Raw genomic sequence first — 17110 nt, forward strand, 5'->3', positions numbered from 1 at the left:
GGTATAGGGAACTTTTGGGATAGCATTTGTAATGTAAATAAAGAAAATAATAATAATAAAAAAAAGAACTATAAAAAAAAAATGGAGACTAGCACAAAGATCAGATAACTCAATATAAAACAGGTTAACTATGACTTACATTCTTAAAAATACAACCAGTGTCAGAATTACTTAAAAGATTTGCTGTTTTTTTAATTTTGTTCAATCAACCTTACTAGTAGCTGACAGTTAAAATATTGCATCAGAATCCAAAGAACAAAAGACTTAAAACTTAAAAACACAAAGCTGACAATTTTATATTGCCATTATCAATCTCACATGGCATCCTGCCAGACAGGGTCTCCTATAAACATATGCTAAAATAATATGATTTGGTCAATGAAAGGCAACTCCAACATCCAATTAGGAAAATTCAAAACACTTTACTTTCTTTTCACAGCCAATTAGTTCTCAGCAGAAAGCACGATGCAAAGATATATAGTTAATATGCAGAGTCTAAGAACAATTTGTAAAACATTAGGCCCCCATTTAGATAGAAAAGAAAATGAGTGTTAGATTTTTGCTCTTTCAAAATGTACACCTAATTAATTCAGTCTAGAAAGTGATCCTTACAAGAGTATTGTATTCTATCTTCTAACAGTATAGTAAAGTGAATTAAGCACTGTTATAAATAAAATCACTACAGTATCTATAGTCTACAGAAATTATCCCAACTATAGAAAGTGTGAAGTCCTGAGCCTCTCTGGACTGACATCAACAAATGAACTCTATTTCTCTTGCTTCTTATATTGACTATACATAAGACTGCAGGCAAGAGCAGTTAACGCCTCTGGACCTTAGTACCTTATCTATAAAGTTTAGACTTAATTATCTCACTTCTCAGAATGACTTTTAAAAAACTATTAATCTTGAAATGTGAACTATATCATTCAGAATTCTTTCTTCATGTGCTCATTATTATTAATTTGTCCACTCTAACAAAGCAATGAAGGAATATCACTCACCTGAAACTTTATTGTCATGAAGCAAATTTTGGAGCTTACTATAAAGCTGGATCATGCTGTCCAATTGTCTGTTTATCTTGAGGTCTAGGATCCACGCTGGGGTGTAACACACTGGGCATCCTGAGCCAACACAATCACTTATACAACCACTTAAAAAAATTCAAAGAAAAGTCAGCAGAATGTGAACTCCAAACACTAAGGAGTAGGAACAGTAGGGAAACATAGGTGGTTTTACCTAGAATGGTAAAATAGTGTGCTCTGATAATATGATACGGATATATATGAAAAATCTCATCAATTTACTACAGAGACATTATTTAGCACAACAATCTGCCTAATTTTTCCCAACAAACAAATCTATGGCTCTGAAAGCATAAGGACATAGAGATGTGCACAAATATAGCCTCAGTATAAAGGACCAAAGACCAGAAACATCTAAATCTGTGAGCCAAATTAAATCCTTTTCCCTATTATATATGGTGTGAATCCCAAATGAGTGCTTTAGAGCCTGTGACAAGAACATACAATATTACAAGTGTCCCTGACAGACTCACTGTTACATTTGGCCCTCAACTAAGTAGTGCTATTTGGGGAGATGGAACTTTAGGAGGTGGACCCAGCTAGAGAAATCACTACAAATAGGCCTCTGAAGGTTACACCTAGTGCCAAATCCCCAGTCTCTGTTTCCTGCTCACCATGACAGAACATCTACCTCCACAGGTTTCTACCACCAGTGTCCTCTGTCACAAGGTCTTTGAAAGATGAAAACTTCCTGCCCTTGGCTTATTACACTGACCCCAAGAAGCAAAATTAGTGTTCAAGCATCCAATTAACCAAAGCTGACCACTGTAACTGAAGCTTGTGAAACTCTGAGCTCAAATAGTTTGTCAGGTATTCTGTCACAGTGCCAAAAGGGTGACTAACAAATGTCCATCAACTCTTCAAATCATATACTGTCACCACACTAATGGGCCACAAGACACTAGGTGAGAACAGATCCTCCCTCAGTCTTCAGAAGGAACAAACTCTGTCAACATGTATCAGAACCTGACCTTCTGGCCTTCTGATCTACAACAATAAGTGTCTACTGTTGTAAGTCACTCATGGTTGGAAATTTAAGAATTAGACTTCAATAAATTTTGAAAGATTATTAGCTCAGTCATTGAAACCAGATTTAAGAAGACACATGTGAATTATGCCAAAGGCATTATTTCCATTCCAAGAACTTAGCAGCGCTGCTTATGCTGCCCTCGGAGCTTTATTTCATATTTGTAGATGGAAACAGCAATCAAGGTCAACCCAAGACAACGTGCAGACATCCCAACTGCATCACAGTGTGCATCAAGCTCTAACGACTCACCTACAGAAGATGTGCTCACATCCTCCTAAGCACACGGGCTCCTTCAGAATATTAGCACTGATTGAAGAAAGGAAGAGATAAGCATAAGTCACTATTAGATATTTCATGCCCAATATTTTACAAACCCAAGACCCAACACTATCTGTTTCTCTCTTTATCAAACCAGAAAATATTAAGGAGACTTTTATTCCAAAGGCTTTGATTCTGCTGGTTATATACCCCATGGACATACTTGCTGAATTCAAATAGAAATTCTCAGCACATGTTTTAGCACCTTTTATGATTTATTTGTTGAGAGGTTAGAGAAAGGAACAAGTGCTCAAGCACTTCCAAACTTCTTCTTTCAACGGCTGAGGTCTACTTTCCCTGAGTGACTTGAAACTCATAAATCTGAAAATATGGACTGCCATCCAAATGAGAGAGAATTTCTCAGAGTGAAGAAGAGTGCCTAACAGTATAGAATGTTGGGGAAAGGGGTACAAACCAGAACTTTTCCAAAAAACTAGGACATCAGGATATCTTGACCATGATAATCCATGGGTTGCCATTTAAAACGAAGACCAAGCACACATCATTGTTTCTTGATATAAGGAGCCATCTACCTTTTACAGAAGTTTTGAGTAAATATACCATTCTTTCAAGACACAGATAATTGAAGGTCTTGTTCCTTAAGCAACTGCAGACACAAATCAAGCTGGCAGTCTGCAGACTAAAGGAGATTCAATAAGCGGAAGCAAAAGCTTCCTGGTGCAGTCTGTCAGAACGCCTGCTCCCTCTGGAAGTCCTGGGGAAGCATGGGCTCTTACTAATATACATGCATTAAGCCCTGATGCTCAGAGGGGGTATTGCGTCAGGAGCACAGCACACAGGTGAAGCCTTCAAAGGATGAATGAACACTTCCTGTACTTGGCTTATTATAACAACCCCAGGACCTGTAGGTGTTTACACCATTATTATCCAATTACCTCTGCACACAACCACATATCAGTAAAACATAGTTCTCCACATTTCTGGAAAGATCAAAAGTTTCACAGTGCACATTTTAATAGATAAAAACATTAAAGTAAAATTGAGCTTTCAGGAAGAGGCTAAGAAGACAGTACACAGCCCCGTTATTCTCAAACTATTAAAAATGCTGCTCACTGACATTACAAAATCCATTACTTTCAAAACCTCACAAAACCATTTTTTTTTTTACCATACTACATGGGATAAATTGATAAAATATAAGTTTGGTGACTCTGGCAATCTGATGATTATAAACAATATTTGTGCAGCTTGTATAATTTTTATTACATGAATCGGTCAAACCTAACCTCCTCTTTCATAACTAAGAACTAAATTCTAGTTGGTCCTTACAATATGAACCTCTTACAACTTTCTGTGTATCTCCTGTTGCAACATCCTGGCCAAACCCAACTCCATCTAGAGTGAATACTGACCATCTTTGTAGTTCCTAGGACTCACTATTCAGTCCAGACTACCAAGCTTAATGACTCAGAGCCATCTTTACTGCTGAGCTCCTAAGATACTCATGAATGCAAGTTCATAATGCTTTGCAGTCCCAGGGGCTCCCTGCCATGTTTGTCTAGGCTCTGGACTCCACAGTAAAGACAGAAGAAAGGTTGACATGGTGGTGCACACCTAATTTTCCTACTCTGAGAAAGCAGAAGCAGAAGGATGCTAAGTTGAAGGATAGCTTGCACCACATAATGAATTCTAGCCCACCTTGGCCTAAAAAAAAAATGAGACTCTAGCCAAAATAAGGGAAAGAAAGAAACAACTTTAAAAACTGTGTTTCTTCACCTCTGTAGCTCTACAATGATGAAATAAATGCTAAGCAGCGGCTACATGGTTACTCAAGGCTACCTGTGCTAAGCATCTCAAATGGTGTGAGCCTGTGATCCTCTAGACCACTACTTCCACAGCCTCACCCCTTCCTCCGACTCAGAAGCCCTCCCTCAGCTACTCATCATCCTGAGACGCCCTGCTATCAAGCTTCCATATCTTCCTGGATTTAAGTCTGTGGCAGTCATCATTTGAATCTCCTTCCTGTCACTCACATGTTAGCCTCTCCTTCAACCTGAAACAAACAAACAAACAAACAAAAAACAAACAAAAAACACCACTGCATTGACCTGCCACCCATTTTACGGTCTCCCCCAACTCAGCTAAATGAGCTCTACAAAGTCCCAGTGTTGAAAGTCTCCTGGGTACTTTGGTTCTTCCTCTTCTCTGACCTCTCTGTGCGTTCACACTGACCTCACACAGGCCTTCTTCCTGAGGCGTCCTTCTAGTGAGCCTTACCTTTCTTACAGAACATCTACCTGATTAGTTCACCACTGCCTTGGCTGCTTCACCCCCGACCCTCCATATCAGCATGTCTCCACCATGCAGTCAGCCCACACCCTACTGGCTTTCTCTGAATTCAATGTCCAAAATCTATTTCTAAACCTTTAATTTCCTTCCTAAGATATCTTATATAAGTTATGCTAAGATAATTCTGAATCTTTTTTATAGTTCCTCCCCTTCACCCTAGCAATGACATGCTATCATGTAATTAGCAGTGGCATAACATCTATGGGAAAGTGATGAGTAGACCTTTTCTAATTAGTGAACTAGACTGACTTTCTTGAGGTTGTTAACAAACGAGAAAAGATATGGGTTCTGCGTGGGTTCTGAGGAAAGGAACAATGAGGAGAATGTGATGGCTAGGTGGAAAGAGAGCACAGCCAACTTCAAGGGCAGGTACAAGGCAGACATTGTAGTGATAGAGTTCATCTGTGTCATAGACAGAATTCAGGGAACAGCCAGCCTCTAGTTGGATACCAAGAATAAAAGAACTTTATCTTACATCTAAGAGATACTAACCAAAATCTTAAATGAACCCAACTTTAACCAAATTATTTCAGCTGCAGCAATTTCTGTTGGGTTACTTGTAAAGAATGACTGTCAAAACACCAAACATCCTCTAGGTACACTTTTAAAAGCGTCCAGAGATTAAGAAACAACACTATAGACCCACACAAGATCAAGACAGCCAAAGCACGGACAAGCTAGATGAACTCCCAGCCTTGAGCCTTACTAAGAAGGAGCTACTGAGAGTTGTCTGGGGAGAGAAGGATTTGGGGGATGGCCACTGGTAGACTTCTAGTGCTCCAGTGGATGGCCCCCCACCCATTCACATAGGGCAATGGAACTTAGTATGTTCAAAGAAAAAAATTCAAAGACAATGTTAGGAGCAAGGTGGATTGGGAGAATATAGGAGGAACTGCAGGGGATAACTATGATCATATGTCATTGTATACATGTATGAAATCCTCAAAATTAAAGAAAAAATGTTTACAAAGTAAATCAGTTTTGCTGCCATAAAGACCCCTGGATGAAGCTATTTGAACATTTCAAAAAATAAAAAAGAAATACAATTAAAATGTCACATATATTGTTTAAAAAGAAATCAGCACATAGGACTTTTCAAATGTTATAAAAGATGAGACAAACTAGTGGAATGTGGACTTAATAATGGAAAATTACTTTGTACTTTTTGAGTGTACTGGTAAGCTTCTACAGTACAAGGTTAATAGAAAATAAGAAAATTCAGCTTTAAGAGTAAGAAGTAAGGAAATAGCATCTAAAATAAAAATAAATAAATAAATAAATAAATAAATTTTAAAAAACTAGAAATGGGGATATGCTATTGAGAAACCTGGAGGTAAAAAAGTGAACTGAACCCAAGCTACAGACCTCAGGAGTGGTGAGAGATGAAGAATATATTCACCCCAGCTTTCGCCTTTGTCAACTATGTTCATACACAAGCATTTAAAATCATGGTAAAAATACTCATTCCAGCACTGGTTGTTACTGCTGAAGACCACAAGCAACTTAACTCTTTACCAGGAAGGTAACAGCTAAGCCACATCATAGCTACTTCATGTACAGCATCCTCCCATATGAAGGCATACACAGAGAATCTCTTAAAAGATGCACAAGAAGCTGATGATCATGAGTTACCAGACAAGATTCAGATTTACCTGACATTCACCCCTTCCGGGGTGTTATTTTAAAGTACACATTATTAGACTGCAATGCCCTTCAGAATCTGGTAACAGTAAAGTCACGCAGTGTGACCCTTCTTGTTGCTCCTCAGCAGAGCTCTGCTATGGTTGGGCCAGTGTTTGTGACAAATCCTACTTAGCCTCTACCCAGCTCCAGCCCCACAGCTTTGACTGGCCTGTTCTCCAAGCCTAGACCACACTTTCTTCTACACAATAAATACGAAGGCCTAACACACTTGACACACTACCCAAACGCTATACAGGGAACATAACAATGGCACTAGTAAACAGATAAGCAGATTTTAGTTCCATCCCAGGACTTGATGCAATTACCGAGGCACATGAAGGACACTAAGCTGGCTAATTCCTTCCTAAGGGTCTTAGACTCAAGTGGGGTATTATATAAACTCTTTTTCTTTTTTTCTTTTTTTTGGTTTTTCGAGACAAGGTTTCTCTGTGTTGCCCTGGCTGTATTGGAACTCACTCTGTAGACCAGGCTTGCCTCAAACTCAGAAATCCGCCTGCCTCTGCCTCCCGAGTGCTGGGATTAAAGGCGTGTACCACCACGCCCGGCTATATAAACTATTAAGGCCTAGGTAAAATATTAAGACCTAATGGACGGTTAAGGCCTACATAAAATGGTAAGGCCTAGGTAACTGTTCCCTAGCTAGCCTGCCATGTGGTTCTGTTACTAATAAAATAAGAAAACTTTCTCATATGTTGTTTCTGCTGTTATTAGAAAACTTTCTCATGCCCAAGTTGATTACATAGTCTGTTATGTTCTGAACTGCTTTGTATAGTTAGTTACTCACAATAAGCTCAGAGCCAAACCAACCACCCAGCAGTACTTCTTGCACCTGTGTATAAGCTTTTATGGTGTAAACTGCCCCTGATATGGATCCCAACATAAGAGAGGCACCTGCACCAATAGAAGAAACTATTTGGAATAAGACTTCCATTTTGCGTGGTGGTCAATTAAAATTTGGTAAGACCTCCCAGGGAACTGACCTCCTACTTGGCAGAAAGAGACATGAACATGGGTAACTGACATCCTTGTTAGTAAGTTAAGACAAGTTCCACCCTATTAGATAAGCTGAAGAAACTCCCCCTGTCTGTCTGAGACTGGTGTTCATGTGGTTTGTGAGGCAGTTCCTGGACCCCAAGACATGCAAATTGACTTAAGGAAGATAGAAGACATTCTAATATTCCAAAGAGCAGTGATGACATCTAACTGGGGCTCTGGAATTTAATGCTAAAAACAAATACTTTTTATTTTATCTGCCAGATTCTCATTTTCTTCCACATGAGATATGAAAATTGTTTTGAGTTCCCTGACCCCTTTTATCCACCTAGCATGGATCGCAATAACCCTTAGAGGATGAAGCAAATGAAAGGGCGTGCAAATTTTCATTTATATTAGCATTTATCCTCTACCCTTACTTTATTTTCTATGATATTTAAATATACTAGAAAAATGCAGAAAAGACCCTTCCTTGATAAGATATTTAAAACTAATAACTCTATACCTTTAAAAAAAATCAGCATAAAAACTCTCTTAACTACACTTCTCTATGTAGGAGATTTACAAAGATCAATGCATTATAACTTAGAAACAAACAAACAGTGAAAACAAGCAATTCTAAAACAATCCTACTGTCTTAGTCAGGGTTTCTATTGCCACGACAAAACACCATGACCAAAACACAAGTTGAGAGGAAAGGGTTTATTCTGCTTACACTTACACATTGCTGTTCATCACCAAAGACGTTAGAACATGAAAACCGGGCAGGATCCTGGAGGCAGGGGCTGATGCAGAGGACATGGAGGAGTGCTACTTACTAGCTTGCTCTCCATGGCTTGCTCAGCCTGCTTTCTTACAGTACCATCAGCTTAAGGATGGCACCACCCACAATGAGCTTGGCCCTCCTCATCAATCACTAAGAAAATAAATGTCTTACAATCAGATATTTTTTTAAGGTAGGTGTGTGTGTGTGTGTGTGTGTGTGTGTGTGTGTGAGAGAGAGAGAGAGAGAGAGAGACAGACAGACAGACAGACAGACAGACAGACAGACAGAAGAGGACATCAGATCCCATTATAGATGGTGGTGAGTCACTATGTGGTTGCTGGGAATTCAACTCAGGACATCAGGAAGAGCAAGCAGACAGTGCTCTTAACCTCTGAGCCATCTCTCCAGCCCCACAGCCAGATCATATACAGGCATTTTCAATTGAGGTTCTCTCTCCTTTCAGATAATTCTAATTTGTCATGTTGAAACAAAACTAGCCCGAACACCTACTGATAACATTTTCTTTACAAAGGAAAACTGAATTCAATTGAGATTATACTAATGAAGCAGAAGTATTTAACTGAATGGCTCTCCTAAACTCCCAAGAGGTACGAACTGCTAGTTAATATTAGATGGAACAAGGACTCCAGTGCTCTTACATTGTAAGGTATCCTCAAGGTATTTTTAAGTTACAGATCAGTGTATTTAACATGAAATTGTATAAACTTCCCAAACTAATTAAACAACTTGCTACATTTCCCTTTAAGAGAATGAGAGAAAGGGTAAATGAGTAATACCTTATTTTGTTGGTTTGGTGTGTGTGTGTGTGTGTGTGTGTGTGTGTGTGTGTGTGTGTGTGTGTGAGATTGTCTGTGTGTATGACGTTCAGGTTAATCTCAACTCATAATGCTCCTGTTTCTACCCCGTTCGTTCGGAGATCACAGATATGAACCACCAAGCCCAACTAAGCATTCTATTCTTTGTGACTATTTTTTCCCTTTTATTCAAAAGAGATTTTATTTCTCACATAATATGTCCTGATTATGGTTTCCCTCCCTCTACTCCTCCCAGTTCCTCCCACCTCCCTTGTCATCCAGATCCACCCCTTTTCTGTCTCTCATTAGAGACAAACAGGCTTTTAAGGATGATAATAAAGTACACTAAAACAAAACTAATGTATCAGGATAGGACAAAACAAACAGAAGGAACAGAGCCCAAGAATAGGCACAAGGAAAAATTACAGATGAAGAGACCACTTGTTTGCACCCAGGAATCCCATAATAAAAAACACTAAACTGGAAGCCATAGTATACACACAATGGACCTGGTACAGACCAGTGCAGGCCCTGTGAATGCTCTCTATCTAGTCTCTGAGTTGATGAGCTTTGCTTGTTTTAATTTAAAAGGCCTTGTTTCTTGGTGTCCTCCATTCCCTCTGGCTCTTACACTCCACCATAGGGTTCTCTGAGTCCTACGGGGAGAGATTTGATGGAGACATCCTATATAGAACTGGGTGATCTAGCTGTGTGGGTCTCTGTATTTGTTTCCATCTGCTGCAGAAGGAAACTGCTCTGATAATGGCTGAGCAAGGCACTGACCTGCTTCCCTGACCAAAGTCTCTCTGTGACTATTTTATATGTCAGATTTAGGTAAATCACAAGGGAATGCTTCAAATTTGCATTTAATTGCTTAGTGTCAGCAAATGTCAAATGAGACAATTTATTCCAAAAGTAAACGCACAACAGAATTCTAGTAATGACTAATTACAGTAGATGGTAGATCTTATCCTAGGAGAATCTGCCATAGAAGCTCCATAGACTATCATGTAGATGTGACCAGTGTTGAGTCTGTCTTCTATTTCCTTTTCTCCAAAGTAAAACATCTAAGCAACTGCTGCTCTGGTGTCTTATAAAAGCTTCATCCCTTTCACCTGCCATTCTGGATTTCAAGGCTCATACCTAAGCGTTCCTTTCTTCCCTTCTCATTCCTAGAAACAGACTTTAGTCACATGCAAGTAACTCTCAGATATCCATTGTCATTCTCTAGTGTCTCCTCTGAGCCCAGACCTGCTTACCAGTAACACCTTCACTTGTGGTATAAAGAACAGAATTAAAGGCATCCAGCTGTGCTCAGTATCACACAGGGGCAAACCCAGCACCGGAGAGGCTAAGCGGAGAGAATCTGGGAGTTTGAAATCAACCTGAGCAACAGAATGAGACCCTGTCTTAAGATTAAATAAAATAAAAGATGTCCCCTGTGTTTGACAAATTTCTGTAGAAGTAACAAGCCCTATATAATAACACCAGCTGGGCCTTCACCCATAATAGGACTGCATGTACAGTAGTTTTAACTCTGACTCTCAGAAGTCAGACTGACCTACATGTCCATCTGCCTTGAGGCCTTAACCACCGTTCAGTATTAGTAATTAACACTGGAAACCAATGCAGGCTTCTCTTTGTGCTCTTGGTGACTTTAAGTAGGTCATCTTAGCATCATCACTTTGAAGCTGGGACATACTTGACCTAATTTTTTTTCATTCATTATTTTAACACTTGGAAACATTATATTTGGCACTGTGGCTAAAAATGTGAGCCTGTCTTTATGAGAACTATAACATAATTGAAGGAGGTAGACATCAAGCAAATAAGTAAAGTAGCACACAAATAAATTCCATGAATAAAGAAATTCTAGACTGGAGGATATGGACACTAACAATCTGTGCCCCCCCCTTTACATATATGTTATTTCTATTAAAAGCTGTAAACAATGTTAATAATTATGAAGTCTGAATATTGGAGAGAGCTTTAAAAGCCGATTCATTTATATTCATTATTTAATAGCTAAAGACATAGATTTCAGAAAAGCCATATGAATAGCCCTCCTCAGGAAGTTAACTGTGCTAGTTCTTTCATTTATTTTATTTATTTTTAACTGTCAATTAGAAACAACCTAGAGTTACTTGGGTCAAGAGAACTTCAACTGAAAAACTGCCTTATCAGATTGGCTGTGTTGACTGACAACTGATGTGGAGAGCCCAGGCCACGATGGGCAGCACCCTCTCTAGGCAGTTGGGCCTAGGCTAGATAAGCAAGGCTGCTGAGCTCTAGTTAGAGAGCAGGCAGTATTCCAGTTTGTTTCCTACTTCCAGCTTCCTGTCTTGAGTTCCTGCCCTGGTCTCCCTCAGTGACCCTCTCCTAAAAGTATAAAGTCCAAATCCTTTCATCCCAAATTGCTTTTGGTTATGGTGTTAATCACAGCAACAGGGAAGCAAACTAGAACAATAATTATGTAAACTTATAAACTAATAAACTTGGTTTTTAGGCTACTTGTCCCTCAAGATATAACTGGTTTTAAGTCTTGGACCATCTAACCCATTCCCTATTTATTCTAACATTCCTAGCTTAGTCATTTGCTAATATCACCAACACCACCACTGTGAGCAATTAATAAAAATGTACCCACATCTCAAAGGTCTACCTGCAAAGCACAAGGACTTTGCTCCACCATACAGACCTAAGCAACATTACTTCCTCCACATCTCCTGGGCCTTCTTCATAACTTACCCTGAACTGCGTATGCTTTGAGCTCCTTAAAATTGAGCACATATCCCCTACAAGGAGAAAATGCATTGCCGCATGTATGCCTCAGTGACTTCTTGTTCTAATGAATAACCAACCAGTGCCACAGCAAAGCAGAGGGAGCAATCATCCTACTTAAGGATCGCTGGCCTGTAAGAATCACTCTCAAGAGTCAAGACTCCTAAAGACAGGCAAAAGCTAAATGCCTGGAGTCAGGAAATCTGTGCTTTATTTTAAGAACATCCATCCATAACATGGGTACAAAGGGCAATTTTATTAACACTTAGAAAACAAGGAAGTGAACAAAGAGTAATAAACCTGACCCAGGATCTGAAGCTGGCTGGAATGCAGTGGCAGGCATCCATCCATCTTTTATTTGTATGTATACTTGTACGAAAGTTGGATACATGTGCAGTATATGCATATATAGGCACATACAGAGGCCAGAGACTAATTAGAATATGACCCTCAATCATTTCTCCTAAGTTTCTGAGATAGTCTTTTACTTAACCTGGAGATAACCATTTCAGCCTGACTGCTGACCAGCAAGCCCCTGAGATCTACCTGAATATAACCCCCATTCTGGGCTTACAGAAGAGCACAGCAGCCTCACTTTTACATAGACTCTGGGGATCTGAATTCAGATCTTCATGCTATGTGTTCAAGCATTTGCACAGCAAACACTTTAACCACCAAACAACCTCCCTAGGGTCTAGAATCCATGTATAATGCCGTGGTCCCAGCACTCTCAAGGCTGAGGCAGGAGGATCCCAAACTTAGAGCACACACACATTATGCATTTACACATGTGTGTACATACATATACACACATATATACATATATAAACATAATGCACACGTGCTTTAAGTTTATATATGTATATACACATATATAAAATCAATTTATCTTTTAAATAACAATGATATTTTGAAAAAACCAACTATCTTCAAAGTTATGATTATTTTTTAATCTTCTCTAAAGTGATATAAAAAGCACAAAATAAAATCAGCATAAAAAGTCCAACCCTCCTCACTCCAAAAATATGCCAAGAAGTACCTAATTAATTTTAATTCACAAAACAGCATCATAGGACACCTGGATGCACTAACAGGGCAGCTCCTATCTGCATTTCCTGCTTCCTTTAGGAACACATTAGTTCTCTGCTTTCTGCCAGCCTCTCAAATAATAAGGTCTTCCAGCTTCCTTTCCCCCAGTCCTTAAATAGCTTCTATTTGGTTGTGAGGCTTGGCCCTACGGTCAGTGTCACATCTGGCCTCTTCAACGCGTTCACCAGCTTCACCTTGAAGCCAGAGTCATGTTATAAGGTCAGGAAGGATGCCCTGTAACATAGCCAATCCCCTGCAAGAGCAAGCCATACTTGCTACAAAACAGATCCAATGTGCTACACAAGACAGGTGACAGCTGGGAACACCAGAGAGATGACAGCTGCAAGCTGAATGTGAGGGTAATCGGGGTAATCAGCAGCCTACTGGGGAGAACTCTGAAGCTCGGTGAAAGGACACACACGATTTCAAATAACATGACACTCTAGGTGATGATGAGTTGAAGCAAGCAGCAGACCGTCCAGGGTTGCTCTCCTCTAGCAAAGCCAGGAAGAAATGCATTTCCCATATGACCTAAACCATTTCCTGTGCAATGTAAACCAGTATAACCAAAGGGTCTTTAAACTTAAGTTTGCTTTCTTAAAACTGAGTCTGAGGCTGGACATGGTGCCATACATCTGTAATTCTAGTGCTAAGGACACTACAGCAGAAGGTCACTTAATTTAAAGATAAGATGGGCACATAATATGTTCCAGGCTAACCCAGGCTATAGAGCAATCTGTTGTATCAACAGAAAAATAAAAGAAAGAAGGAAAAGTTTGGAAAGTTGTTGCCTCTGGTACAAATCAAGCCAAAACAGCCTGCTTTCCCACAGCCCTTTAAACAAAGAACATTTTTATACTTTTGGTTTGCTTTGGTTTGCTTTGGTTTTCAAGACTGGGTCTCACAAGGTAATCCTGCAAGCCAGGAACTCAATGTAGACCGGGCTGACTAAAAACTCAGAGGCAACCGATTGTAACTGCCTCCAGAAAGCTGAGTGTAAGGCCATGAGCCACCCACTCCCAGCCTTTTAACCCTTTTAAAGAAAATAGAGATGATTTGTGACTGAAAAGCCTACGTAATATTTATTGACACCTCACAGGGAAAAATTAATTCAAGGTCCTATATGAAATTATATCCTCTAGTAGTTAAACTCATTTAGCAGAGTTTCATAAACTGAAAAAAAGAAAAACAAGACCACAGGAATCTCATATTCTCTGGACAACTGGATGTGACATAGTATATCCTGAGCCTAATTACTATTATCTTCAGGCCCTTGACTCTCATGGTAAGCTCACTTAGTTTAAAAGAGCTGGCAGTTGGTAAAAAGGGTAACTGGTTAATGTTAGGACAATCTACAGATTATTCATATTACTTTACCTAGTCTCTTCCAAATGATCCAGCAGGCAGACTAAATCATTTTGTCATCACACCTTTTGGTGACCATTTTGGATAGTCACCACAAGAAACAATTGAGGCAGGGTGACAGAAACATGGGAAATAAGCTTTGCTCACTAATGAGCTCTCCATACTTGGAACACTGTTTGGTATGTATTCATTACATGTTTATTATCAAATTTTAGTATTAGCAAATTAATACGTGAATGAGCAAATCATTATTACTGAGGTACAGAGAAGACCAAAGAAGTGGCTGGAACCTGAATTCATGTGGTCTGACATATTCTAAGTGGAAGACTGTTTCCATCTGAGTCTAACTTTGTTTGGTTCAACTATTTACAGCAGTGGTTGGGTCTCAACCTTCCCTGATGCTACCACCCCTTCAATATAGTTCCTCATGTTGTGGTGACCCTAAACATAAAATTCTTGTCTTTGCTACTTCATAACTGTAATTTTGCTACAAAGCAGGGTCTCAGTTCCTAAGACCACTGGAAATGTGTGTCCCAGTGGTCGCGACCCACAGTTTTTTCAAGTGTGAGTCATCACTGGCTTCTACTACTGTAACTAGAATAGTTGAGTTTCCTATCTGTCTATGCCCAGGATGATCCGTATGCTTTAGAAAAACACAAGCAGAACTCAGAACGTGCTCATGCTAACAAAACTGCCACTCTCCTAAGAAATACAATGCCATTCTTTCAAATATTAAGAGTTCGTAAAGAATAATTTAATGTAAGTGCAAAGTTTATTGTTAGTTAACTTTTTTTAAAAGAAAAAGTGGCAGCTAACACTGTATTTGTAGTAACTGAGTGCTTAAAGACTTAAGGCTCAACATTCGCTACTGCCAAAGAGAAAAAAGGGAAAAGAAGTACACTCCAATAGGTAGTATTCAATAAACAGCCTCAGGTAAGAAAGCACCACTCAGGAGTGCATTTCGGACTGAATAAAATCCCTGAGAGGGCGTGTTGGAGGATCAGTGTGGTACAGGGCCATAATCTTTCCATCAAACTAAGGAAAAATTGCGATGCTCAACAAACTGCCATCGCCAAACTACCCGTAACCTGTCCGTAGCCTCCCATTCCCCACGCCTAGCCTGCTACTAGAGAAAAGAACAAAAGGTCATCCTCACAGGGGCTGTGGTGGCCTGCAACTACGGGAGCACCTTCCCAGAGGATCAAACTCAAGGACCCCTGCAGCCCTAGCCCGGCCCAGCTCCCAGCGTCACCTTCCGGGAGGAACCAGCGTTGGAGCCACGCCCCGAAGGCAGTTCTCCCGCGAAAATTCGAAAAGTGCCGTTAAAATCCTCTTTGCTGCAGATGGCTGGGAAGCCACTCAGAAAACACGGGAATGGGACACGGAGGGGCAGACGACACTAGGTCGCTAGGCCGGTCCTTACCAGCGGGAGCAGCGCAGCAGCTTCTCCAGGCGGGCAAGCGCCGCGCGGCTGTGGGCCCAAAGCCCGTCCGTAGCCGGCTCCATGGCGGGCACGGGAGGAGGCTGGTTCCCAGAGCAGACCCTCGGCGGCCGGCGCGGCATTCCCACGGAGGAGGGGAGGTCAGGTTTGCTCTAGCGCCGCACCCCGATGGTCACCGCGGAATCCCGCTGCGTGCGGAGTTTCAGAATCCGTGGGACGCCTCGGGCTGGACGGCCGAAACGCCGTAAAACTCCCGGGGATGGAAGGACGCGGCCTGAGGCCACGCCCCTTGGAGGCGGGGCCTTACTAACGCGGTCCAAGTTCCGGAAATGGAGAGGCGAGGCTTGAGAGGCCACGCCCTCGGGAGGTGTCGGGCGGACCGCGGAAGCCAAAGTGCCTAGGCGCGGGGTTTAGGAGGAGTGGGGAGAAGTCACTGCCCTTGGAGGCGGAGCAGAGTGCGCTCAAACTTCCTGAGCGGGAAACAGAGCGGCAGGACCTCAGGCCACGCCTTCAAAGAGGCGGAGCTCCCCTTGGGTTTCAGTCCCACCCCCTCTCAGCTCGCAGAAATTGTTCACTTACCTGGAAGTGGGGTTCTAACCCTCCCTTAGCCTCAGGAACTCGTCGCTGAAGCCATTAGCCAAGAGTGGCTTTCTCGCTACTGTTGAACTTGGACAAGCTTTTCCCATGACAATAAAAGTACTACCGTTTATATAAGAAAGTTTTCTTTTTTCTCCTTGCTGTAGGATATAAGGACCCGCTAAATACTAAGTTTCAATTTAACTTTTTAACTGGTCAGTAAATATCCGACCAAGGGCGGCATCTCTTAGAAGTTCTGGTGTGCTTTTGAAATATGATAAATTGCATAAAACGTTTTTGTTTGCTAGAGGGTCTACCTTCCACAGGGATTTTTTTTTTTTTTTTTGAAGCGGCGTCTGTTTGCCAAGCTAGCTTAAACTGTGAAGCTAAGGGTGACCTTGAACTTCTCAATTTGTGATCCTCTGCTTCACACGTGGTAGGGGATTACAGATATGCACCACCATGCCCAATTTACATGGGGCTGAACTGAGCCTAGAGCCTCCTTTATGCTATGAGTATTCTACCAGCCATATCACTAGCCCTTCTGAGGATCTGAATCCGCACTGAATTAACACTGGGCAAGCCCAGCCCTCGCCACAACTTCCGACCTATGAACACATTCTTACATTATCTCCCTTTATTTCTCTGTCTCTGCTTAACTGCCCCAGCTGCCTCTGTTTACCTCAAAGTTGTTAGAGCCGTCTTACTGGAATCCACACATTTGCCTAGATTGCCTCCCATCCTTAGGCCTCAGTAAAGATATCCAAAACATTACCAAACACAAAATTAGTCTTGGCACTTACCCTGATTAAACTCTAAAGGTCTGGAGTCCACACT

The 17110-nt window shown here is 40.9% G+C and overlaps 1 protein-coding gene across 1 annotated transcript in view; it reads right to left on the reverse strand.

Annotated features, from left to right (window-relative positions):
- The window catches only part of Bard1 (BRCA1 associated RING domain 1), a 71406-nt gene extending 55461 nt beyond the window's left edge, over positions 1-15945 (reverse strand). The window contains exons 1-3 of the mRNA XM_021198732.2: positions 15680-15945; positions 2365-2421; positions 1005-1153 (exon numbers count right to left, since the gene is read on the reverse strand). Coding sequence (XP_021054391.1) covers positions 1005-1153; positions 2365-2421; positions 15680-15819 — 346 coding nt within the window. The 5' untranslated portion in view covers positions 15820-15945. The remainder of the gene's footprint in view (positions 1-1004; positions 1154-2364; positions 2422-15679) is intronic.
- Between the last annotated feature and the right edge of the window lie 1165 nt (positions 15946-17110).

This window comes from Mus pahari, chromosome 5, assembly GCF_900095145.1.
Source record: "Mus pahari chromosome 5, PAHARI_EIJ_v1.1, whole genome shotgun sequence".
NCBI classification, from domain to species: domain Eukaryota; kingdom Metazoa; phylum Chordata; class Mammalia; order Rodentia; family Muridae; genus Mus; species Mus pahari.